The 22,433-nt window shown below is 37.2% G+C and overlaps 5 protein-coding genes and 1 long non-coding RNA gene across 14 annotated transcripts; 1 reads left to right on the top strand and 5 right to left on the bottom strand.

The window, feature by feature from the left end:
• Window positions 1-95: 95 nt before the first annotated feature.
• LOC121049437 (ATPase family AAA domain-containing protein FIGL1-like) lies at window positions 96-6,809 on the bottom strand. 3 transcript variants are annotated; one of them, XM_040506823.1, is made up of 10 exons: window positions 6,747-6,809; window positions 6,547-6,674; window positions 6,379-6,471; window positions 6,117-6,209; window positions 5,365-5,567; window positions 5,160-5,280; window positions 4,943-5,067; window positions 4,743-4,870; window positions 4,575-4,667; window positions 96-528 (listed from the first exon to the last, which is right to left on the bottom strand). In XM_040506823.1, exons 5-10 carry the CDS (start codon window positions 5,372-5,374, stop codon window positions 451-453), a joined length of 555 nt encoding a protein of 184 aa, XP_040362757.1. In that variant the 5' UTR covers window positions 5,375-5,567; window positions 6,117-6,209; window positions 6,379-6,471; window positions 6,547-6,674; window positions 6,747-6,809; the 3' UTR covers window positions 96-450. The 3 variants fall into 3 exon arrangements, with proteins under 3 accessions (XP_040362757.1, XP_040362756.1, XP_040362758.1); XM_040506822.1 differs by having other exon boundaries at window positions 5,365-5,544; XM_040506824.1 differs by having other exon boundaries at window positions 5,240-5,280; window positions 5,365-5,544.
• Window positions 1,004-3,328, top strand: LOC121049443. The gene is made up of 3 exons (XR_005800235.1): window positions 1,004-1,079; window positions 2,940-3,063; window positions 3,212-3,328. It is a non-coding gene; the product is annotated as an uncharacterized LOC121049443 (long non-coding RNA).
• Window positions 6,806-8,804, bottom strand: LOC121049438 (ATPase family AAA domain-containing protein FIGL1-like). 3 transcript variants are annotated; one of them, XM_040506826.1, is made up of 8 exons: window positions 8,768-8,804; window positions 8,551-8,675; window positions 8,351-8,478; window positions 8,183-8,275; window positions 7,921-8,013; window positions 7,168-7,347; window positions 7,043-7,083; window positions 6,806-6,870 (listed from the first exon to the last, which is right to left on the bottom strand). In XM_040506826.1, the coding sequence occupies exons 1-6, from the start codon at window positions 8,779-8,781 to the stop codon at window positions 7,306-7,308; spliced, it is 495 nt and encodes a 164-aa protein (XP_040362760.1). In that variant the 5' UTR covers window positions 8,782-8,804; the 3' UTR covers window positions 6,806-6,870; window positions 7,043-7,083; window positions 7,168-7,305. The 3 variants fall into 3 exon arrangements, with proteins under 3 accessions (XP_040362760.1, XP_040362761.1, XP_040362759.1); XM_040506827.1 differs by having other exon boundaries at window positions 6,816-6,870; window positions 6,963-7,083; window positions 7,168-7,370; XM_040506825.1 differs by having other exon boundaries at window positions 6,816-6,870; window positions 6,963-7,083.
• Window positions 8,805-8,843: 39 nt separating this feature from the next.
• Window positions 8,844-10,609, bottom strand: LOC121049439 (ATPase family AAA domain-containing protein FIGL1-like). 2 transcript variants are annotated; one of them, XM_040506829.1, is made up of 7 exons: window positions 10,573-10,609; window positions 10,356-10,480; window positions 10,156-10,283; window positions 9,988-10,080; window positions 9,726-9,818; window positions 8,972-9,174; window positions 8,844-8,887 (listed from the first exon to the last, which is right to left on the bottom strand). In XM_040506829.1, exons 1-6 carry the CDS (start codon window positions 10,584-10,586, stop codon window positions 9,139-9,141), a joined length of 489 nt encoding a protein of 162 aa, XP_040362763.1. In that variant the 5' UTR covers window positions 10,587-10,609; the 3' UTR covers window positions 8,844-8,887; window positions 8,972-9,138. The 2 variants fall into 2 exon arrangements, with proteins under 2 accessions (XP_040362763.1, XP_040362762.1); XM_040506828.1 differs by having other exon boundaries at window positions 8,972-9,151.
• A 39-nt stretch (window positions 10,610-10,648) lies between these two features.
• Window positions 10,649-13,437, bottom strand: LOC121049436 (ATPase family AAA domain-containing protein FIGL1-like). 4 transcript variants are annotated; one of them, XM_040506820.1, is made up of 9 exons: window positions 13,337-13,437; window positions 12,583-12,785; window positions 12,378-12,498; window positions 12,161-12,285; window positions 11,961-12,088; window positions 11,793-11,885; window positions 11,531-11,623; window positions 10,777-10,979; window positions 10,649-10,692 (listed from the first exon to the last, which is right to left on the bottom strand). In XM_040506820.1, exons 2-8 carry the CDS (start codon window positions 12,590-12,592, stop codon window positions 10,944-10,946), a joined length of 606 nt encoding a protein of 201 aa, XP_040362754.1. In that variant the 5' UTR covers window positions 12,593-12,785; window positions 13,337-13,437; the 3' UTR covers window positions 10,649-10,692; window positions 10,777-10,943. The 4 variants fall into 4 exon arrangements, with proteins under 4 accessions (XP_040362754.1, XP_040362752.1, XP_040362755.1 ...); XM_040506818.1 differs by having other exon boundaries at window positions 10,777-10,956; XM_040506821.1 differs by having other exon boundaries at window positions 10,777-10,956; window positions 12,458-12,498.
• A 3,255-nt stretch (window positions 13,438-16,692) lies between these two features.
• Window positions 16,693-21,501, bottom strand: LOC112163930 (protein PLASTID TRANSCRIPTIONALLY ACTIVE 14). The gene is made up of 10 exons (XM_040505946.1): window positions 21,334-21,501; window positions 20,993-21,160; window positions 20,519-20,656; window positions 20,210-20,335; window positions 19,938-20,066; window positions 19,121-19,174; window positions 18,164-18,620; window positions 17,648-17,696; window positions 17,291-17,377; window positions 16,693-16,901 (listed from the first exon to the last, which is right to left on the bottom strand). The coding sequence occupies exons 1-7, from the start codon at window positions 21,499-21,501 to the stop codon at window positions 18,501-18,503; spliced, it is 903 nt and encodes a 300-aa protein (XP_040361880.1). The 3' UTR covers window positions 16,693-16,901; window positions 17,291-17,377; window positions 17,648-17,696; window positions 18,164-18,500.
• Window positions 21,502-22,433: the final 932 nt, after the last annotated feature.

The following is a 22,433-nucleotide window of genomic DNA, read 5'->3' as shown; positions in this document are numbered from 1 at the left end:
TTCTTTGCATACCCTTATGATTCTTATGAAGGTTGATCCAATATTTGGCATGGGGTCTTAACTAACTTGGCTTGGCTTTACCTTGAAGAAGTACCTTCAATTTCATATCTCAATCACTTTGTTTCTATATCGGCTGAGTTGTTGATTGAATGACCATGACACACTTCTTTTGGTTTTCTTTTTCAGGAGCATCAATAATTGGAAACTGGAAAACAAAGCTTCATTCCGGCAGTAAATTCCAGCAACTCAGCCCTCAGGTAAGAATGTATAGTGCAGAACTTTCTTCGGTTCGTATTAATCCCCCCAAAAGAAGGTTGCTTGCTTTGTCATTATCAAGTCATTCGAATTGGCATGAGAATGATATGATTGTTAGCTTGGAGAATTTGAGAATCTTCAGCCTTGGATATGTGGTTTGGTAATGACGGCACTTTTAAAAATTCTTAAGCATGACTATTGACTTGAATGGAACACAACGCCTTTAACAATGGCATGAGGCTTTGCTTGTTGGCTTGTGCAATTTTTTTTTTTCTGAGCATGAAATGCATAAACCAAGATAAGTTACAGTAAATTAAGGGATGCCAGCAATCATTATGTTTTAGAGTGAAAAATGAGACTAAACTATATTGATGAAGCAACAAGTTGGAATCAAATAGTAAGAGGATGAGCAAAATGATAAAGTAGTGGCACTGAAATTATCACTTAAAGAACCAAATCAGTATAAAGGCTTGTAATTTTGCATTGAAGTGTAAAAATAGAGTAAAAGTAAGCATACTGTTGTTTTGGGCAAAATTGTGTAGAGAGTTCAAAGAAGAGATTTAGAGTTATTAGAAAGCGAAAGAGATAGAACGAAACACACAGAATATTGCGCGCATGCACTTTGGTTTTAAAGCCTTAAGGCAGAAATCCTTTTGCTTTGTCTTTGTTAGAACCAGCAGTAAAAACTAAAAAAAAAGGACTTTTGTTTCTATGCTGTGATTTAGATTCCTAGCATCGGATTTCTGCTAGCAACACAGATGTGGAGCTATGAGGGGTGCTTGATTTGAGTAAATTCCTTCTCTTTGCATGTTGGCGGCGTGAAGGTAAACAGAGAGAATTTCTTTCTTACAATTTTTTTTTTTTTTTTTTTCTGGTTTTGGGTGTGCAATAGTGTTGTGAGTATGGTGTTTATAGTTTGGTTTTGAGAGTGGGACTGTTTAGGGGTATTGGAAATGAAATTAGAGCTTGGTCTCAAGAGCGTGTGTGTTAAGAGCTAAAATTATAACACTCAAGGGCTTGGATTTCGCTTTGTAAGTGCTTGCTTGTATTGTAGCAATGGAGTTTATGATTGGATATCTAGGAATGCTTGTTGAAGACTAGTGGATTTTGAAATATGCTTTCTGTATGTGCTTGTATGTTTATGTTTTTCATTTGAGACTTCTTCCTTGGACCAAAATATTTACTTCAACAGTGACCAGAAGCTGACTGCTCCAGCGATTTAGAACCGAGTCAGCGTCCGGAAGTGTATGAGTGACTCAGTGGTCTATATAATTAGCATGCTGGCATGTCTTCCAAAATATGCACTTGAATTCTTAAAGCTCATTGTCATTGTTTGCAACCCTCTCCCAAGTGGTTGAAAAGTCACGTGAGCTTAGGGTATTATAGGAGGATTTTGTGAAATAGATAATATGCTTGAAAAATTTATTAAGAAAAGCCCTCAAGTAATAAGGTTCAAGCTTGTAACACCAAGAATTTTACTGAAAGGGCATGTTTCACTAAAGAATAGTGTCTAACTATGATATGAAAGAGGAAAAGATGTGGTTTTGATTTTTGAATAGACTGACAGCTAGATGTTGCTTGGAAAAGAGAAATATAGTATACCGATGTATCTATTTCTTTTCCTAGTGTAAGACAAAGGTTCACAAGAAAGTAAAATGAAAGAAAACTTTCTTTACTGTTTTGGCTGTACTTGGGAGTTGTGAAGAAAACAGGTTTGTGAGTTTTAGTGGAAAGAAACTAGATTCTGAAAATTTTTTGTGGAAAAAGAAAGAACAAGACCCTTGCAACAATGGTTCGATATTTCCGGGCTTGCTTGCATCATTGACTTTCTTTCTTGCTCGGCTTTGGCTTTAAAGAATTTGCATTTTTCATAATCCGTACATATGTTGATTCAATCTTAGGCATGGGTAAGACATCTTTAAATTAGCTTGGCTTGGCTTCATGTAACTCTATAGTGATTACTGAACAACTATGAGGGTCACCTTCTTGCTTGTTTTGCTTGAATTTTTTATTTTATTTTTATTTTTTATGCTAACTGCTTCCATGACTTGCATGAATTTGCTTGACATTGACCGACTTAAGATTCATCGGTACTTTATTAGTGATCTATTATCGCTAGTCCTTCTTGAAGATTGTTCTAACTTGATAAATCCATGATGATGCATTTAATATTTGAAAGTAGGAGGAAATAAATTAGAGAAAACCACATGCATGTCTCGTCTATTGTGAGTTTTCTTCCAAGTATCTAGCGTGAATTCTTCATATGCTTTTACTGTGGTTTGAGCTTAAAGTATAACATACTGTTTTCTTCATTCGAGAAAGTAGATGTCATAATATCGGTAGCTTGGTTTTGAGAAAATGTATAGTTGGATATCATCTATTAAGGTTAGGGTTTGGAATGACATTCTAGAGTTTTGAAATAAAGATGGTAAAAGCTTGACTAAGACTATATATGCTTGGAATGTCAATTTTGGGTTTGAAATGGTACACTTGCAGGTCGCAACAGATATGGTTAAAATTCTTAGTAGGAGTGATCTGCATGAGGTGTCAAGTGATGATTTTGGTTTTTTTAGAGTTGGTAGAATATAGATCCGCATCTATGGCAGCAGTACAGGGCTAACAATATGTGAAGGCTATGGTCGAGTCGGGCTTTGATTCAATATTGTTTATGTTCCTTCATATAGGATCATAGACGCTTGAAGAAAATGCTTGAATTCCAGTAGTGGACAGGATATATTGTGAACAATTACCATGAACTGAATTAGACATTCAGCCCCCAAGCATATTAGCATGACTACAAGAATGAGGGTAAGAAATATACAGCTTGAATACTTGAATTGCTTGAATTTCTTAGGATAAATAAGGATCGAGGAATACAATGATAAAGGGCTTGCTTGGAGTAGTTCTTCTTTTTGATTTCTTGAATAAGTCACTCTTATTTTTCTTTCTTTCACAGAACTAGTCCATGGTAGAGGTGTGGAGTCAATGTGCAACTCATAGCATGACAGAAACCATTTATAAGAATGTCTAGGTCGCTTGAGTACCAACTGCATGTAGTACATATTCTCAGCAGCAAAAGCATGAATGGTTTGAAGCGAGCATGGGCAATTTTTTTGAAGCAAATTAAGAATGTTGTAGTTGAGAAAGCTGGGGTGGAATCACAGCCTAATGAAGTTGCCAAAATGTAGGGGCTCTTTTGATCGGAGTTGTACGGCAGTGGATATTCATGGGTAAGGACCCAAAACTTTACCCCTTTTTCTGAGTTAGCGAAGATTAGGCCCAGCAAACTTCGAAGGACCTGAGAATCCTAGGAAGCTTGTTGTTGTGTTCTTCCCGGCAGCTCCTTGTATATGCACGACAGCGAATTGATCATTTCAAAAGAGGCTTGGCAAGATGCATATGGCATGGGAGCTAGAAAAGCATGATTTGTAGTGAAGATGAGAGATTTGCAGCAGCCATGAAAGCTCGGATTCGGATTGTGGTTGATGAGTTTTGGATTGGAAATGGGTTTTTAGGATAGGTGTTGGAGGAAACTGCTTGGTTTTGTTTCTATGTTAGCCTACATGTTTCTGGGATAAGTATTGGGGAATTACTTGGGTTTGCTTTGCATGTGGGTTTCTTTGGGGTTACTTCTGAATGCCTCTTCACAATAGTAAGAACTCTTAATTTATAGGAGAGTTGATGTGTGATGCAGCATTAAGATTGCTGCCTTGTATTTGGTGTGTAGCTGTGATCATAATCCCAGAAATCCTGCTGCTGGGATTACCTTTCCAGGATTCCTGCTGCTGCAGTCTGCTGCTGGGACTGCAATCCCAGGATTTCTGCTGCGTGCTAGGATTTTGTTATGTTGCTGGGATCAAGATTTTGGACGTGGTGAGTTTAAGATGGTTTCAATGGGCTTTGGGTGAGAGGATTGTTTCAATGGGCTTTGGGTTTCTTAGCTTGTTGGTTGGCTTTATCCCCATTAATGAGATATTGGGCTTGAATTGTGCAATCTCTCTTCTTCACCTTGCCCATGTTGAGAATTGGGTTGCTAGCTTGAATTTTGGTCCCAAGTCCAAAATTATCAGCATCCTAAAACTCGCGATGGACATCATACTTTTCTGTAACCTTCCACACCACACCCATTCTTGTAAGCCCCAAGTGCATGAACGTGGCTTGGGTTCACGTGCGTGGCGTGATGTTTGCGGGTGTAATTTGCCTCGAAATATGAATTAGGCTTAAAGCATGAATTGGGCTTGTTAGCTGGATTTTTGGGTGTCAACACATTGGTAAATCAACAATCTTGCAAATATATCACATCTCAACAAGAAACTTACATTTTCAGTATCCGACAAAGCAGCATTATAATGGAAAAACGTGGCTTTCGCTTCCCCCGCAATTCCTTGGGCGAACAACATTATACCAAATCCCTTATAAAGGAATGGAAATTAGACACCACAGCTAAAACTGCATTATGTGCATACAAGAATACTACCAATACTTACCTCCGGACCAAACAGCAACAAATTTGCCTGGGGGCACCAGCAACTTGGAGAAACAAAAAAGAGTGTTGGTTGCAAAAGATGCCACAGGGACATACGCCCCACGACATCTTTCTGTCCACGAAGATCCACTAATAAAACACAAGACCATCAGCAGCAAAGCAATCACATCACAAACAAAACAGTTCGGCAGAACAGATTACCTATCTCATGCCATCTCGCAACGGGATACTTGTTCATGCGGTAACAAATAAACAGAATAAAAAATGGGTCCACATTCTTCAACATGCCAGGATGATTCCCCTTGATATCACGAAGGATGTCAACACTGCAAAAAATAAAACAAACGACACATTAAGACACATCACAAGAAAGAACGGCACAAGAATGACTCAAAACATTAAGACAAAGATCACTAACCATCTCACTTTCATTGCACCACTCTGCCATAAAAAATAAAAAAAATGTATCAAGATAATAAAAAATGGACCGAGAGATACCGCATGCTTGACTACCGCCTCTAATTCCGTAGCAGAGTAACCTACCCAAAAATAAAACAACAATTGAGACATGAAAATGAAAGATTAAACTCAAATGTACCATGAAAATGCAGACCACAAAATACCTGCAGTCATGTGGCAAATATCATGCAAGTCAGACCATGACAGGCGAAACAGTCCTTCTCTCTCCAAAAATCCCTCGATAATGGACCACCTAGCTTTGAACGAGGGCAAGGGTAGATATAACCTATTCCGAAACACGTTTAACACTTCTTGGGAAAGCACTTCCGGTCTAGTACTTGAACCTACGCGACAAGAAAGACAATACCTAAACAGTGACAAAAAATATGCATACCACTAAGAATCCGTCCACCCTCGCAAAATTCATTTAGCAATATTCAAATCAATATTATAAACAAAAGCACCAAATCCACAAAGAATAAAATCAAAATTATGTAGAAACTTTCTTCTCGGTAACGACATTAGACTAAGAGCAGGAAACAACAATCTTGTATTTAACAACAAAATACATAATATAAAGCAGCACATTGAGCAAAACAACAGCATTTTGAACAAAAATAGAAAACCATATTCCATATTAAAGTTTGTCCAATTAGAGTAACGAAGTTTGTCCTTCCAAAATACATTTAGTAATATTCATACCACTAATAAATAAAAAGTAAACAGAAAAAAATAAAGCAATTAACAATCACAAGAATCTCTCCACCCTCCCATTCAACCAACTGTTTCTCCTTCATAAATCTATTTCTGGTCCGCATAAATTTATCATCCCGACCTTCACTTTCACACTACACAACACATACGATCAGCGTGTGAAAAACAAAGAGAGTAAAGAGTGTGAGAGAGAAAACAATACCGCTGATAAAATACAGTCAATATTTTCGACGAAGATAACAGATGGCTGCTTGCATTTCGCCACCCCAAAAAGGGCAATCACCGCATTCTCACCCTACAAAGACAACCAGAAAAGCCGGCAATCATACATTTGAAGACTGAAGACCGGAAAAGCATTCACCTAAGCATTAAGAAAATGAAAACCAGAAAAGCACCTCACCAAAGATATTGCATTGGTAAATCAACAATCTTGCAAATATATCACATCTCAACAAGAAACTTACATTTTCAGTATCCGACAAAGCAGCATTATAATGGAAAAACGTGGCTTTCGCTTCCCCCGCAATTCCTTGGGCGAACAACATTTTACCGAATCCCTTATAAAGGAATGGAAGTTAGACACCACATCTAAAACCGCATTATGTGCATACATGAATACTACCAATACTTACCTCCGGACCAAACAGCAACAAATTTGCCTGGGGGCACCAGCAACTTGGAGAAACAAAAAAGAGTGTTGGTTGCAAAAGATGCCACAGGGACATACGCCCCACGGCATCTTTCTGTCCACGAAGATCCACTAATAAAACACAAGACCATCAGCAGCAAAGCAATCACATCACAAACAAAACAGTTCGGCAGAACAGATTACCTATCTCATGCCATCTCGCAACGGGATACTTGTTCATGCGGTAACAAATAAACAGAATAAAAATGGGTCCACATTCTTCAACATGCCAGGATGATTCCCCTTGATATCACGAAGGATGTCAACACTGCAAAAAATAAAACAAACGACACATTAAGACACATCACAAGAAAGAACGGCACAAGAATGACTCAAAACATTAAGACAAAGATCACTAACCATCTCACTTTCATTGCACCACTCTGCCATAAAAAATAAAAAAAATGTATCAAGATAATAAAAAATGGACCGAGAGATACCGCATGCTTGACTACCGCCTCTAATTCCGTAGCAGAGTAACCTACCCAAAAATAAAACAACAATTGAGACATGAAAATGAAAGATTAAACTCAAATGTACCATGAAAATGCAGACCACAAAATACCTGCAGTCATGTGGCAAATATCATGCAAGTCAGACCATGACAGGCGAAACAGTCCTTCTCTCTCCAAAAATCCCTCGATAATGGACCACCTAGCTTTGAACGAGGGCAAGGGTAGATATAACCTATTCCGAAACACGTTTAACACTTCTTGGGAAAGCACTTCCGGTCTAGTACTTGAACCTACGCGACAAGAAAGACAATACCTAAACAGTGACAAAAAATATGCATACCACTAAGAATCCGTCCACCCTCGCAAAATTCATTTAGCAATATTCAAATCAATATTATAAACAAAAGCACCAAATCCACAAAGAATAAAAATCAAAATTATGTAGAAACTTTCTTCTCGGTAACGACATTAGACTAAGAGCAGGAAACAACAATCTTGTATTTAACAACAAAATACATAATATAAAGCAGCACATTGAGCAAAACAACAGCATTTTGAACAAAATAGAAAACCATATTCCATATTAAAGTTTGTCCAATTAGAGTAACGAAGTTTGTCCTTCCAAAATACATTTAGTAATATTCATACCACTAATAAATAAAAAGTAAACAGAAAAAAAATAAAGCAATTAACAATCACAAGAATCTCTCCACCCTCCCATTCAACCAACTGTTTCTCCTTCATAAATCTATTTCTGGTCCGCATAAATTTATCATCCCGACCTTCACTTTCACACTACACAACACATACGATCAGCGTGTGAAAAACAAAGAGAGTAAAGAGTGTGAGAGAGAAAACAATACCGCTGATAAAATACAGTCAATATTTTCGACGAAGATAACAGATGGCTGCTTGCATTTCGCCACCCCAAAAAGGGCAATCACCGCATTCTCACCCTACAAAGACAACCAGAAAAGCCGGCAATCATACATTTGAAGACTGAAGACCGGAAAAGCATTCACCTAAGCATTAAGAAAATGAAAACCAGAAAAGCACCTCACCAAAGATATTGCATTGGTAAATCAACAATCTTGCAAATATATCACATCTCAACAAGAAACTTACATTTTCAGTATCCGACAAAGCAGCATTATAATGGAAAAACGTGGCTTTCGCTTCCCCCGCAATTCCTTGGGCGAACAACATTTTACCGAATCCCTTATAAAGGAATGGAAGTTAGACACCACATCTAAAACCGCATTATGTGCATACATGAATACTACCAATACTTACCTCCGGACCAAACAGCAACAAATTTGCCTGGGGGCACCAGCAACTTGGAGAAACAAAAAAGAGTGTTGGTTGCAAAAGATGCCACAGGGACATACGCCCCACGGCATCTTTCTGTCCACGAAGATCCACTAATAAAACACAAGACCATCAGCAGCAAAGCAATCACATCACAAACAAAACAGTTCGGCAGAACAGATTACCTATCTCATGCCATCTCGCAACGGGATACTTGTTCATGCGGTAACAAATAAACAGAATAAAAAATGGGTCCACATTCTTCAACATGCCAGGATGATTCCCCTTGATATCACGAAGGATGTCAACACTGCAAAAAATAAAACAAACGACACATTAAGACACATCACAAGAAAGAACGGCACAAGAATGACTCAAAACATTAAGACAAAGATCACTAACCATCTCACTTTCATTGCACCACTCTGCCATAAAAAATAAAAAAATGTATCAAGATAATAAAAAATGGACCGAGAGATACCGCATGCTTGACTACCGCCTCTAATTCCGTAGCAGAGTAACCTACCCAAAAATAAAACAACAATTGAGACATGAAAATGAAAGATTAAACTCAAATGTACCATGAAAATGCAGACCACAAAATACCTGCAGTCATGTGGCAAATATCATGCAAGTCAGACCATGACAGGCGAAACAGTCCTTCTCTCTCCAAAAATCCCTCGATAATGGACCACCTAGCTTTGAACGAGGGCAAGGGTAGATATAACCTATTCCGAAACACGTTTAACACTTCTTGGGAAAGCACTTCCGGTCTAGTACTTGAACCTACGCGACAAGAAAGACAATACCTAAACAGTGACAAAAAATATGCATACCACTAAGAATCCGTCCACCCTCGCAAAATTCATTTAGCAATATTCAAATCAATATTATAAACAAAAGCACCAAATCCACAAAGAATAAAAATCAAAATTATGTAGAAACTTTCTTCTCGGTAACGACATTAGACTAAGAGCAGGAAACAACAATCTTGTATTTAACAACAAAATACATAATATAAAGCAGCACATTGAGCAAAACAACAGCATTTTGAACAAAAATAGAAAACCATATTCCATATTAAAGTTTGTCCAATTAGAGTAACGAAGTTTGTCCTTCCAAAATACATTTAGTAATATTCATACCACTAATAAATAAAAAGTAAACAGAAAAAAAATAAAGCAATTAACAATCACAAGAATCTCTCCACCCTCCCATTCAACCAACTGTTTCTCCTTCATAAATCTATTTCTGGTCCGCATAAATTTATCATCCCGACCTTCACTTTCACACTACACAACACATACGATCAGCGTGTGAAAAACAAAGAGAGTAAAGAGTGTGAGAGAGAAAACAATACCGCTGATAAAATACAGTCAATATTTTCGACGAAGATAACAGATGGCTGCTTGCATTTCGCCACCCCAAAAAGGGCAATCACCGCATTCTCACCCTACAAAGACAACCAGAAAAGCCGGCAATCATACATTTGAAGACTGAAGACCGGAAAAGCATTCACCTAAGCATTAAGAAAATGAAAACCAGAAAAGCACCTCACCAAAGATATTGCATTGGTAAATCAACAATCTTGCAAATATATCACATCTCAACAAGAAACTTACATTTTCAGTATCCGACAAAGCAGCATTATAATGGAAAAACGTGGCTTTCGCTTCCCCCGCAATTCCTTGGGCGAACAACATTTTACCGAATCCCTTATAAAGGAATGGAAGTTAGACACCACATCTAAAACCGCATTATGTGCATACATGAATACTACCAATACTTACCTCCGGACCAAACAGCAACAAATTTGCCTGGGGGCACCAGCAACTTGGAGAAACAAAAAAGAGTGTTGGTTGCAAAAGATGCCACAGGGACATACGCCCCACGGCATCTTTCTGTCCACGAAGATCCACTAATAAAACACAAGACCATCAGCAGCAAAGCAATCACATCACAAACAAAACAGTTCGGCAGAACAGATTACCTATCTCATGCCATCTCGCAACGGGATACTTGTTCATGCGGTAACAAATAAACAGAATAAAAAATGGGTCCACATTCTTCAACATGCCAGGATGATTCCCCTTGATATCACGAAGGATGTCAACACTGCAAAAAATAAAACAAACGACACATTAAGACACATCACAAGAAAGAACGGCACAAGAATGACTCAAAACATTAAGACAAAGATCACTAACCATCTCACTTTCATTGCACCACTCTGCCATAAAAAATAAAAAAATGTATCAAGATAATAAAAAATGGACCGAGAGATACCGCATGCTTGACTACCGCCTCTAATTCCGTAGCAGAGTAACCTACCCAAAAATAAAACAACAATTGAGACATGAAAATGAAAGATTAAACTCAAATGTACCATGAAAATGCAGACCACAAAATACCTGCAGTCATGTGGCAAATATCATGCAAGTCAGACCATGACAGGCGAAACAGTCCTTCTCTCTCCAAAAATCCCTCGATAATGGACCACCTAGCTTTGAACGAGGGCAAGGGTAGATATAACCTATTCCGAAACACGTTTAACACTTCTTGGGAAAGCACTTCCGGTCTAGTACTTGAACCTACGCGACAAGAAAGACAATACCTAAACAGTGACAAAAAATATGCATACCACTAAGAATCCGTCCACCCTCGCAAAATGCATTTAGCAATATTCAAATCAATATTATAAACAAAAGCACCAAATCCACAAAGAATAAAAATCAAAATTATGTAGAAACTTTCTTCTCGGTAACGACATTAGACTAAGAGCAGGAAACAACAATCTTGTATTTAACAACAAAATACATAATATAAAGCAGCACATTGAGCAAAACAACAGCATTTTGAACAAAAATAGAAAACCATATTCCATATTAAAGTTTGTCCAATTAGAGTAACGAAGTTTGTCCTTCCAAAATACATTTAGTAATATTCATACCACTAATAAATAAAAAGTAAACAGAAAAAAAATAAAGCAATTAACAATCACAAGAATCTCTCCACCCTCCCATTCAACCAACTGTTTCTCCTTCATAAATCTATTTCTGGTCCGCATAAATTTATCATCCCGACCTTCACTTTCACACTACACAACACATACGATCAGCGTGTGAAAAACAAAGAGAGTAAAGAGTGTGAGAGAGAAAACAATACCGCTGATAAAATACAGTCAATATTTTCGACGAAGATAACAGATGGCTGCTTGCATTTCGCCACCCCAAAAAGGGCAATCACCGCATTCTCACCCTACAAAGACAACCAGAAAAGCCGGCAATCATACATTTGAAGACTGAAGACCGGAAAAGCATTCACCTAAGCATTAAGAAAATGAAAACCAGAAAAGCACCTCACCAAAGATATTGCATTGGTAAATCAACAATCTTGCAAATATATCACATCTCAACAAGAAACTTACATTTTCAGTATCCGACAAAGCAGCATTATAATGGAAAAACGTGGCTTTCGCTTCCCCCGCAATTCCTTGGGCGAACAACATTTTACCGAATCCCTTATAAAGGAATGGAAGTTAGACACCACATCTAAAACCGCATTATGTGCATACATGAATACTACCAATACTTACCTCCGGACCAAACAGCAACAAATTTGCCTGGGGGCACCAGCAACTTGGAGAAACAAAAAAGAGTGTTGGTTGCAAAAGATGCCACAGGGACATACGCCCCACGGCATCTTTCTGTCCACGAAGATCCACTAATAAAACACAAGACCATCAGCAGCAAAGCAATCACATCACAAACAAAACAGTTCGGCAGAACAGATTACCTATCTCATGCCATCTCGCAACGGGATACTTGTTCATGCGGTAACAAATAAACAGAATAAAAAATGGGTCCACATTCTTCAACATGCCAGGATGATTCCCCTTGATATCACGAAGGATGTCAACACTGCAAAAAATAAAACAAACGACACATTAAGACACATCACAAGAAAGAACGGCACAAGAATGACTCAAAACATTAAGACAAAGATCACTAACCATCTCACTTTCATTGCACCACTCTGCCATAAAAAATAAAAAAAATGTATCAAGATAATAAAAAATGGACCGAGAGATACCGCATGCTTGACTACCGCCTCTAATTCCGTAGCAGAGTAACCTACCCAAAAATAAAACAACAATTGAGACATGAAAATGAAAGATTAAACTCAAATGTACCATGAAAATGCAGACCACAAAATACCTGCAGTCATGTGGCAAATATCATGCAAGTCAGACCATGACAGGCGAAACAGTCCTTCTCTCTCCAAAAATCCCTCGATAATGGACCACCTAGCTTTGAACGAGGGCAAGGGTAGATATAACCTATTCCGAAACACGTTTAACACTTCTTGGGAAAGCACTTCCGGTCTAGTACTTGAACCTACGCGACAAGAAAGACAATACCTAAACAGTGACAAAAAATATGCATACCACTAAGAATCCGTCCACCCTCGCAAAATTCATTTAGCAATATTCAAATCAATATTATAAACAAAAGCACCAAATCCACAAAGAATAAAAATCAAAATTATGTAGAAACTTTCTTCTCGGTAACGACATTAGACTAAGAGCAGGAAACAACAATCTTGTATTTAACAACAAAATACATAATATAAAGCAGCACATTGAGCAAAACAACAGCATTTTGAACAAAAATAGAAAACCATATTCCATATTAAAGTTTGTCCAATTAGAGTAACGAAGTTTGTCCTTCCAAAATACATTTAGTAATATTCATACCACTAATAAATAAAAAGTAAACAGAAAAAAAATAAAGCAATTAACAATCACAAGAATCTCTCCACCCTCCCATTCAACCAACTGTTTCTCCTTCATAAATCTATTTCTGGTCCGCATAAATTTATCATCCCGACCTTCACTTTCACACTACACAACACATACGATCAGCGTGTGAAAAACAAAGAGAGTAAAGAGTGTGAGAGAGAAAACAATACCGCTGATAAAATACAGTCAATATTTTCGACGAAGATAACAGATGGCTGCTTGCATTTCGCCACCCCAAAAAGGGCAATCACCGCATTCTCACCCTACAAAGATAACCAGAAAAGCCGGCAATCATACATTTGAAGACTGAAGACCAGAAAAGCATTCACCTAAGCATTACTGAACAGCTACCCTCGGTAAGGTCATGTTTCATCCGATATACCTTAAGCATGTCACACAACAATTCTTAGGGTTTAGGGAGAAAATGTAATGTTCTAGACACAATCAACAATACTTTACACAAAGTCAACAACAAAGTACACAATAAAAAGAAGCACAATAAGCAAAACAACAGTATTTTGAACAAAAGCAGAAAACCAACTTCCGTAATAAACTACAAATTACCCAATAAAAAACGGCGCATTGAGCAGAACTACAATATTTTGAAGAAAAAGCTGAAAACCAAATCCCACCATATACACAACAACAACCAGCATACTGACCGAAACAACAATATTTTGAAAAAAAAAAAGTAGAAACCGACTTCCGTATTAAATTAGTTTGTCCACTTAGAGCAATGAATTTGACTTCCCAAAATTCATTTAGTAATATTCAGATCAATTTTATAATTAAAAGCACCATATCCAATTGAATTGGTTCCCATTTCATTGCTATCAAAAGAAAAATTTCCATACTGTTGCTTACATTCATTTTCAAAACACCTTACCTCTTCTAGAACATTGGTTTGCAAGACAGAATAAAAAAAATATAGTTCAGAGGAAAAAACTTCTCGGCCATCCAGAGAGATTAAAAATCAAAAATCAACATTTGACGGCATCTTTTTAGTTGCAAATGAGATTAGACTATGGGCTTAAAAAAGCAAACTTATTGCTCAAGACAAAATCAACAATAGTCCTATATGAATTTACAGTTCAGAACATTACGGCGTTCTACAAAGAATAAAAATCAAAACTATGTCTTTCCTAAACTCTCTAAGTTACTTTTACATTTACCTACTTAGGTACTGGAATAGAGGACCTTGTTGTGCAATGGGACTACAGAACAGCTACCCTCGACAAGGTCATGTTTCATCCGATATTCCTTAAGCATGTCACATAACTAATGTTCTAGACACAATCAACAATATCAGGTTTCCACTCTACACAAATTCAACAACAAAGTACACAATAAAAAGAAGCACACCAAGCGAAACAACAGTATTTTGAACAAAAAGCAGACAACCAACTTCTATAATAAACTACAAATTACCCAATAAAAAACGGCGCATTGAGCACAACAACAATATTTTGAAGAAAAAGTTGAAAACCAAATCCCACCACATTTAACAACCAAATACACAACAACAACAACCAGCATACTGACCCAAAACAACAATCTTTTGACAAAAAGCAGAAACCAACTTCCGCATTAAATTAGTTTGTCCACTTGAAGCAATGAATGTGACTTCCCAAAATTCATTTAGTAAAATTCAAATCAATTTTATAAATAAAAGCACCAGATCCAATTGAAGCGGTTCCCATTTCATTGCTATCAGAAGAAAATTTTCCATACTGTTGCTTACATTCATTTTCAAAACACCTTACCTCTTCTAGAACATTGCTTGGCAAGACAGAATAAAAAAATTAAAGTTCAGAGGATAAAACTTCTCCGCCATCCAGAGAGATTAAAAATCAAAAATCAACATTAGACGGCATCTTTTTAGTTGCAAACGAGATTAGACTATGGGCTTAAAAAAGCAAACTTATTGCTCAAGACAAAATCAACAATTGTCCTTTATGAATTTATAGTTCAGAACATTAAGGCAATCCACAAAGAATAAAAATCAAAACTATGTCTTTCCTCAACTCTCTAAGTTACTTTTCCATTTACATACTTAGGTACTGGAACAGAGGATCTTGTTGTGCAATGGGACTACAGAACAGCTACCCACGATAAGGTCATGTTTCATTCGATATACCTTAAGCATGTCACACAACATTTATTAGGGTTTAGGGTTTAGGGAGCAAACTTAATGTTCTAGACACAATCAACAATATCAAGTTTCCACTCTACACAAATTCAACAATAAAGTACACAATAAAAAGAAGCACAATAAGCGAAACAACAGTATTTTGAACAAAAAGCAGAAAACCAACTTCCATAATAAACTACAAATTACCCAATAAAAAACGGCACATTGAGCACAACAACAATATTTTGAACAAAAAGCAGAAAACCAAATCCCACTAAATTTAACAACCAAATGCACAACAACAACCAGCATACTAACCAAAACAACAATCTTTTGAACAAAAAGCAGAAACCAACTTCCGCATTAAATTAGTTTTGTCCATTTAGAGCAATGAATTTGACTTCCCAAAATTCATCTAGTAATATTCAAATCAATTTTATAAATAAAAGCACCAGATCCAATTGAAGTAGTTCCCATTTCGTTGTTATCAGAAGAAAAATTTCCATACTGTTGTTTACATTCATTTTCAAAACACCTTGCCTTTTCTAGATCATTGTTTTGCAAGGCGGAATAAAAAAATAAAGTTCAGAGAATATAGCTTCTTGGCCATCCAAAGAGATTAAAAATCAAAAATCAAAATTACGCAGCATCTTTTTACGCAACATCATTTTGTTCATTAATATTAAACAAACACTAGGCCAATAATTCAATCAGACGACAGTTTTTCACTGTCGTCTGAATAGGGGGGCTGCTGTTGTCTATCTCAATGCCGTCTGATACTTAATCAGACAATACCACGAAACTGTCGTCTGAGATTGTTTTGCACAAGAGCAGCGACTAACGTGGCTGTCGTCTGAACACCAAAAAGAACAACAGTGGCTTATATGCTTGCTGTTGTCTGAATGTTTGGTCAGACAATAGGGTCTTATATGCATGCTGTTGTCTGAAGGCTAGATTAGACAATAGGGGCTTATATGCATGCTGTTGTCTGAAGGCTGGATCAGACAATAGGGGATTATATGCATGCTGTTGTCTGAAGGCTGGATCAGACAATAGGGGCTTATATGCATGCTATTGTCTGAAGGCTGGGTCAGACAATAGGGGCTTATATGCATTCTGTTGTCTGAAGGCTGGGTCAGACAACATGTAGCTGCAAATCCCATTATGTATCCATTATTGATACTATAGGTTTCTTCAAAAATATGTTGTTTGTTGTTTTGCTGGACAATAGCTTTCTCGTTCTTTTAGTCCTTATAGTATTATAGTTAGATGACTCATACAACAGTTTTTGTTAGGCATTTTGTTATAATCAATTATGGGACAATAGTTTTTAGATGGAATGGAATGGTCAACAGACATTCAAAAGACCTACATTCTGCACATATGGAATCCAAATGACAACACATCCAAAAACACATTCATTTATGTAAAGATTTGATACATTCATCCTTATATCCAACAGTCATTCTATCCCAACATTAACCCTAACCATAAACTTATACTTGTACATAAATGTGATGCACATTAACCCTGCCTAAACCTTACAAATGAAAACAATGCACCAGCAGCTTTAAGTACATCCTTTTGTTTACCCTCTGAAAGCCCTGCATCAAAAAGCATCAACCTCAGTTATTTGATAAAAAATCTCTACTATTATTATTCAGAAAGGTTTAATAGCCTCAGAAGATATCATACCATTTTCTCAAAACCACATCCCACCAAAACAACTCCCCCACAAATCACAGCCAGTTCACATTTACAGAATGCAAAAGAATTACAGGAAGCAATGCAATTTACCCTAATCCCCACCCAGAAATGTAATTTTTTAAGCTTCCTGATTATATATATGTTCACCTTACCCCAGTTATCACACTTCTTGAGTAATTACCAAGTCATGAATCAACATATATACAACAAATGGACAGCCTATAACCCCAACAAAAAATAAGTGATTAATGGTTCAAATTCCATGGATCCGGAGAACATGACATACCTCTTCCTTCTTGCCTTTGCCTCCGGTGAAAAACTTGTATCCACTAAAGATAAGTGCACCCCATCCAGTCAAAGAGACAATTACAAACTGCAGAAGTACAGAATCCAGTGAAAAATAACTTCATTGCTTGAAGGAATGAATCCATGGAAAAATTAAACATCTTAAAAGAACTTGAAACTCCAATGCTTTTCAGTTTCGTTTCACTTTTGATTCGCTTAGAATACAATACAGTGTTCCAATCACCCTAATACATCATCTCCATATATATGAGTACCATATTTGTATACCAAAGTGAGTTAGTTATGAGGTTTCAAACTATACTATAACGTTGATGGAAACTTGAACATATTTAATTACCTTTATTCTCTTCAAGCTTTCATTTGTGGCCCTCTGATTCACACAATTCCTGCACAGAGGATGAATAAAAGAAATCAATATTCAAGCATCTCCACTCAGATGTATTAGCCTAATTCAGCAACCCACAAATTCATTAGACTGCAAATTAGATAAAGCTAGATATCTATATAGGTATGTAGTAGGCTAGCAGCTCCTCTCTTCGATCAAATTTTTCGTTTTGGTATAGGTCTCTTCAGTTTAATCAGTAACACAGGATTTTACAGTGAGGAAAATTTGCCTCACACTCCTTATACCACATCAAACGATGGACTTCGATATCATTCCAAATTCCAAGCAATGATGTCAAAATTGGTATTTGAATTAAATGAATGACTAGCTAGAAAATTACACGCACAAATTCAGCAAATCCAACCCACCCAAGAATTGGGATTTATCAGAATTAACAATTTCATTAGTTTTAACAATTTCAATTTGGGTTTTATCAATTTGGAGATGAATTGGGTTGTCTTAGAATACCTCTTTAACATCCTAGATTCGGTGGAGTGACTGGAGTGAATAACCCAGCAAGGCAGCAACCGATCAAGCCTCAAGGGCCGAGCCGCCGAAGAACTGATGAAGAAGTGAAGATCAGAAACTTCAAAAAAAAAAAGGAATATTCAAATATAAAGGAGAAGAAGAAGAAGAGAAGAAGATGAGGAGGAGAAGACGGGGAGGGTGAGAGAGATACCTGGAGGCTCAGAGATGAAGAAGATGAACAGACACAATTAGCAAAAATAAGATAGTGAAAAGAAACACAAACTCGAAAAATTGCTTTCAAAAGTCCAGCTAAACAAAAAATGTGAAACTGCTGTTTTTAGCCAACAACATCATAGATCTCATGAGAAGCAGATATACACAAACCTGCCAAGTGAAAGCAGATTCGCAAGTGTAAATGTATTGCAAACTTGATTGGATGGAAGAAAACAAGCATCGACTGTCACAAGAAAAGAAAAGAAGCCCACATATCAGTACCAAAGAAGGCCGCCAATATCTATTCAAGTAGCCTTTCATCTGTTCTATATAGTTACACAAACTAGCATCACCAGGGCAGTTTAACTGACCCTGAAATTCAAATTTGTCAAGATCCAGAAACAAGTTAAAACAGCACATACTGGAATAATACTCTATTCTACTTTGCTCGAATAACTTCCTCACTAAAAGTACACAGATACTAATTACTATACAAGTGAGAATTGTTGCCTAATTAGAGATCCTAATTACTGATGCCGAGTTGTAGACAGTAAGTTAAAACTCCTACAAAGGGCACAGATTGTTGGTTTCAAGCCTCCAACACAAGAGTTTCGATAAGCGCTAACAGAAGTCCAAGAATCTAATAGCAAAAAATAGCTTTCAATGATAAAGCTAAGCACAAAAGCACAACAATCTAAGAAGAAACCAAGCACAAAGAGAAAACTATTGGATGCTTAAAATTACCAGGAGTGTACAAGTCAATCCAGAAGCCAAGTAGATGGCGAAGCCATAAAACCTCTGTTGAATCACACACACAAACAAACAAAAAAATAATCAAAAATTGAAAACGAAAAGAGAGGAAATGCAAATGCAGACGATAGATCTGAGCGATGAAGGAGTTGATTTGCAGGGAATGGGGGTAATAATGTAATTAGATAGATACCGCCGAAGAACTGATGAAGAAGTGAAGATCAGAAACTTCAAAAAAAATGGAATATTCAAATACAAAGGAGAAGAAGATAAGGAGAAGAAGACGGAGAGGGTGAGAGAGATACAGGGTGAAAATGAAGAAGTTTTGAAAAAGTGATAGATATGCATGTGCATGTAATTTCTTCTCCTCCTCCAACCAACCATCAAAAAGAGGAGCTGACAGTAGCATCCAATATGACACCACATGATTTAAAGAAAGACTATCAAAAGGAATGACCTAAACAATAATGGGGATGCATTCTAGAAAGCCACATCATAGCTATGAGATATGCCTGCCACACTAGGCAAACTCAAGGCCATAGGTGCAAATCTTATTTACAAGAAGGGTAAGCTTTAAAGTTGGCCTTCTGAAAATTTTCTACAGTTTTGTCAAAGAGCGCCTCAAAATTTAATGATATAATCCTCAAAGAATGTCAAAGCTCTTGGTCTTATAGCATAACCCAAAGCAGTTAGATACATCTGTAATGTGTATTGATTCAATCTTGAATCTAGTCAAAAGAGAAAAAGAAAAAAGAAAAAGGGCACTTCATTTCTTTACAATGAAAAATTTATGCACTGTTAGTTCATTCACCTCGCTAGCTAAAAGCAGACTGGGGCACTCATCTGCACTGGGTAAAAAATCACTATACAACTGCCAAAAGTTATCCTCCCAATCAAATGCATACAAAAGAAGGCAAGCTAACCTTAGATCCCAACCTGTCTGCCACCAAGAGGAAGACAATAAAAATTGAAAATGTAATTATAAATAAACAAACTTGAAGAAATAGAGAATAAATGACAGTTTTTCTGGTAAGTGCATGAAGACATGGTTCAGAATCGAATAGAAATACAATAATACGATACCTCTGGATCAGTTGAATTGATGATATCAAATATTGGGTGACCCACCGGTACTATATCTGGGAAAAACATCCATGGGAGCTTTTGGCTTATAGTTAACATCAGTTCTAGTGGTATTTCCATTATCACCTGTGAAATTGAGCATAAAGCTACATTAACACCGAAAACTTAACACTTAATCAACAACTAGTACTATGATATCCATCATAAACACTGAATTGCATTGGCTGCATTATTCATGCAACTGTATTGTTAACACACTCTAGCAAGTGCAATAGATTATCCAAAAAAAAAACCAGAGAAACAACTCACCCTAGCACGGCAAAGTGGTTCAACATCCTTGGAAGCATAAACTCCAAACCCATCTGGGCCTTCTTTAAATTCAATTCCATAAGCTCTCATACTTCTAACAAACCCTATCTTGTAGAAATCAGGATCTGCTGGCTCCAACTATAGACATTAAGAACATGGATAAGATTTTAGCAATGAAAGAAAAAAAAAATTCATTAAAGTAAACACCTTTCAGTCCAAAATCATAACATCATGCTGTCCTTGTTTCCAATGAACACAATTCACATTAACAACTAAGCAACTGTTTGGCTAATTAGCATTACACACTATGAAGATACTGATTCATTTCAGTTCTAGAGGCAAGAAAGTTGAAACCTTTAATCGAAAAACCAAATTTTGATGAATTCCCAAGGGCTGTGAAATCCAAATTACATTGCTTCAAGTCTCTAAGCAACCAAACAGAGCATAAAAGGAGAATCAGAAATGGGTATTTACCTCAGAGGGAGAGTCTTCAGCTCGGGGAGACTGAAGCAGAGGAAACGGAGAGGCCTCGGTGGTTGCTGCTTTGGCTTTAATGGGTTGAATGCGAATGCCTTTGGCTGTGTCTTTAGTGGTGAAAGAGAATCTGGGTCTTGGTGAGCCTCCATAGTTGAAGCCCTGCAACTGATTCATACACACATCAAAATTAATAAGACAGAAGAAGAAAATGGAAATGAGAAATGAAGATGAGAGAGAGAAGGGACCTGAGGATTGGAGATGAGGCAGTGGGAAGGGTGCTGAAGAGGAAGAGAAGAAACTTAAATTCAAGGGACAAAGCCACTTAAATGGGTAGAAACCCATTTCAACAATTCAAACCTTGCCTCCGTCACGATCTGGAGGTTGGGTGCTGAACAGAAAGGAAACAAGAACTCATATTCGTGGAGGAGAGAGAAAGTGGATCTGGAGGACTCTCTCTCCTCCGTCACGATCTCCAACCACCGGAGTGGGCTCACCGTAGCCACCATCTTCTTCGCCTTCCTCCAACGAGTCAACACCAGGCTGCACCTCCGAGATGAGCCACAAAGAAATCTCTGCGAATTCGTTTTCTAGGGTTTTTGGTTCCGGTTCTATTGGGACGCAGGGGGGGGGGAGATGGAGAGAGAGAGAGAGAGAGGAGGAGAGGGATAGGGTTTCGGGTAAGGGCGAGAGAGATGGGCGCTGTGAGAAGAGAGAGGTAGTTTTGTTGAGTGGAAGAGAGAGAAAGCTGACAGGGAGAGTGGGAGAGATAGATGGCTGGTGAGCTCGGGGAGATGAAGGGTGATTTTGAGAGAGGGAAGCGCGAGCTCGGGTTTTGGTCGAATGGTGGGAAGTGAAAAATTGAAAATTTGGCCGAAGTGTTAAAGTCAATTAAGAAGGGCGCCAGCATATATATATATATATATATATATATATATATATATATTGAATCCTAAAATTTAGACAATATCAATTCAAGTACATTGTCTGATGGAGAATGGCACAACAGACAACTAAAAACTGTTGTGTGAATTAAGAATCAGACGACATCTATTTCAACCATTGTCTGAATTAACAATCAGATGACATCTATTTCAGGCATTGTGTTAATAGTAATTGCACAACAGAGAAGTAATAACTGTTGTGTGATTAAAACAATCAGACAACATCTTTTCTCAACCATTGTGTTAATCAATCTTGGACAATACCAATGTAATAACTGTTGTCTAAATTGATTGATTCAGACAACATCAAAAAAATAACCATTGTCTGAATTACAATTGCACAACAGCAATGTAACAACTGTTGTCTGATTCAAAAATTCAGACGACAGAAAAATTCTTGCTGTCGTCTGATTATTTCAGACGACAGTTAAAATGTTTGCTGTCGTCTGATATGTGTTGTCTAATTGATTTTTTGGCCTAGTGAAAATATACCAGTT

The sequence above is a fragment of the Rosa chinensis genome, chromosome 5 (assembly GCF_002994745.2).
Source record: "Rosa chinensis cultivar Old Blush chromosome 5, RchiOBHm-V2, whole genome shotgun sequence".
Classification (NCBI taxonomy): domain Eukaryota; kingdom Viridiplantae; phylum Streptophyta; class Magnoliopsida; order Rosales; family Rosaceae; genus Rosa; species Rosa chinensis.
Note: the sequence above shows the minus strand (reverse complement) of the source record. Positions and strands in the feature narration are given on the sequence as shown.